The 2,251-nt window shown below is 38.8% G+C and overlaps 1 protein-coding gene across 1 annotated transcript in view; it reads right to left on the reverse strand.

Annotated features, from left to right (window-relative positions):
* Positions 1-2,251, reverse strand: part of LOC107084157 (actin-related protein 2/3 complex subunit 1A-like) — a 13,879-nt gene that overhangs the window by 7,727 nt on the left and 3,901 nt on the right. Inside the window, exons 3-5 of the mRNA XM_015373864.1 lie at positions 1,629-1,767; positions 1,258-1,464; positions 1,072-1,147 (exon numbers count right to left, since the gene is read on the reverse strand). Coding sequence (XP_015229350.1) covers positions 1,072-1,147; positions 1,258-1,464; positions 1,629-1,767 — 422 coding nt within the window. The remainder of the gene's footprint in view (positions 1-1,071; positions 1,148-1,257; positions 1,465-1,628; positions 1,768-2,251) is intronic.

The following is a 2,251-nucleotide window of genomic DNA, read 5'->3' on the forward strand; positions in this document are numbered from 1 at the left end:
TAAAGCACATTAAAGTGTACCAATGACAAACTGTCTTGTAGAACAGTTATGTCATTGATAATATTATTTCAAATCTCCACTGGTTAGAAAATTATGATGGGAATTCATTTTGGCGTGGAGAAATTTCTGAATAAAAAGGGGCGTGTGCATCGGCGCGCGCGGCTCGACAGGTGAGGAAGACGCGCACTGACAGGTCTGTGCAGCGGGAGATTTTGTCTTGTTGTCCGATAAAAACAAGTCGAAAAATAAAGGAAACACAGACAGAGTTTGTCCCAGCGCCGCAGATCACCGCAGAGATTTGTAGATAACTGATTGACAGAGTTTGCACCCAGAGGACGCCGCCCGGTGCAAGGAGACGCCGCCCAGGGGAAAGAAAGACGCACCGGTGAGATCTGGACCTTATTTTTCTTTTTGGGGATTTTTGGTGGTACCACTCTTTTTCTAATCTTTTTTTGGGGGGTGGTTGCCGTTTGTATTTTTCGTTTTGGAAAGGACTTTGGACTGAAACGGTTTCAGGATTGTACTTTGAGTTCGAAGTGTATGGAACTCCTGTTTGGACATTATTATTAGGAATAAAAAGAACGGACATTTTTGGACTTTAAGTTATTAGGGATGTTTTTGTTTGTTTTTTGCTGATATAAATTGAGACTTTGAGTTTTCTTATAAATTGGTTGTGAAGGTTTTTTGGGTTATTTATCATTTATACTGAAATATTATTGAATTAAACTTTGGATTTCTTGGTAATAGTTTTTTTATTATTATTATTATTATTATTGTTTTTTTAAATACATTTTTGTTTGCTAAAAATTGTAATACTTTGCCTGATTTCCTGTGAAAAAAAACCCTTGAGTATTTGTGAGTTCCGCTTTTAATCTAGCTGAATTTTACACGGTGAGTGTAGATTTGTTCTTTCCTTTCAAGTATCTTGTTTTAACTTTTTAAATGCTCTTGAAAAACATTGTGAGATTATCTGCCTTTTTTCTGTTTGAATATATTAGCTGTTCACATAAATGATGTCATATTCCTGTCTGACTTAAACACTGAATGCAAACAGTGAGCAGGTTTATTTACCGCAGCAACAATCTCAGTTGCATTGACAAAAAGAACGCCCAGAAATGGCAGAAGGTCCGTAGTCAGCTGAGTTACCCTGAGCAGAAGAAAGGGATATAGACGCTTAGATAAAACCATGAGACGGCACAAAGATTGCATTAATTAACCTTCACTTAATTTAGGTGAAGTAAAAGCCGCTGTACTCACTCCTTTCCCTGGGCGGCATCAGCCACAGTGATGCTGCTGTTGTGTGCCACCCAGGCCAGCTGGTCACCACTAGGGGAAAAGGACACACTGTGCACCCAGCCACCACATTCCTTATGCTCCAGCAGACACTCGCCAAAAGGCATCTTGGCCCCCCAAGCTGTGGGGCCAGGCTTGTCCTCAATGTCCTTGATGTAAGCCGAGAAAACCCTGTAAACAATGGAGAGCTGCTACAATGATATAAGAACATTTTCAGTCCTGATCTATTAACATTCCTTTTTTTAAAAAGGGGGAAACAATTGAAATCTTTGGGAAAAGCAGATGAAAGTCTTTGGCTGCTAGCCGGTCTTAAAAAGATGAAGGTCCGGTCTTACCTGCAGTGAAGGTCTGCAGACCCAGCTGCCAACAGGATGTTGTTTGGATGCCAGTCCAGACTAAGCACTGTGGACCGTATGGCTTTCTTAATGTGCTTGCTCAACCACCTAAGAAGAATAAAACTCTGTGTCTGATATGCTGAAAATTCCCATCAATCTGTGTTTCAAACACAAAGAATTAATTCTTCTCCAACTACCCCCATTATGTCAAGATTGCGTCAGGTAAATGCTACTGAACACAAAGAAGTAACTTTATCAATGGTACCAAGTTTTTATGGTACAAAACTGCTACCCATTTACCATTCAACCATTTGTTTTATTATGATTATATGAACTGTACTATAATGGTGTTAATAGGAGCATTTTGGTAGGAATTGGACAAAATGTGAGAAAAACATCACCTTGTTACCAAAAGGATGACATAGTTAGACCATGAAAACTAAAAGACTGTTAAATGTGGCATGGCCCCTGAATTTATACATCATGGTTAAATTGTCAAAATCATCCATCTCTTTTTTTGTTGTTATTATTTTGTGTAGTTTTCCACAACATTGGCAGTTTAATTCAAATCCAAATGTATGAAGATGCAGAATCTGTTAGTTCAATCTCTAACGTTCTGCTCT

The sequence above is a fragment of the Cyprinodon variegatus genome, unplaced genomic scaffold (assembly GCF_000732505.1).
Source record: "Cyprinodon variegatus isolate N-32 unplaced genomic scaffold, C_variegatus-1.0 Scaffold5, whole genome shotgun sequence".
In the NCBI taxonomy this organism is placed as follows: domain Eukaryota; kingdom Metazoa; phylum Chordata; class Actinopteri; order Cyprinodontiformes; family Cyprinodontidae; genus Cyprinodon; species Cyprinodon variegatus.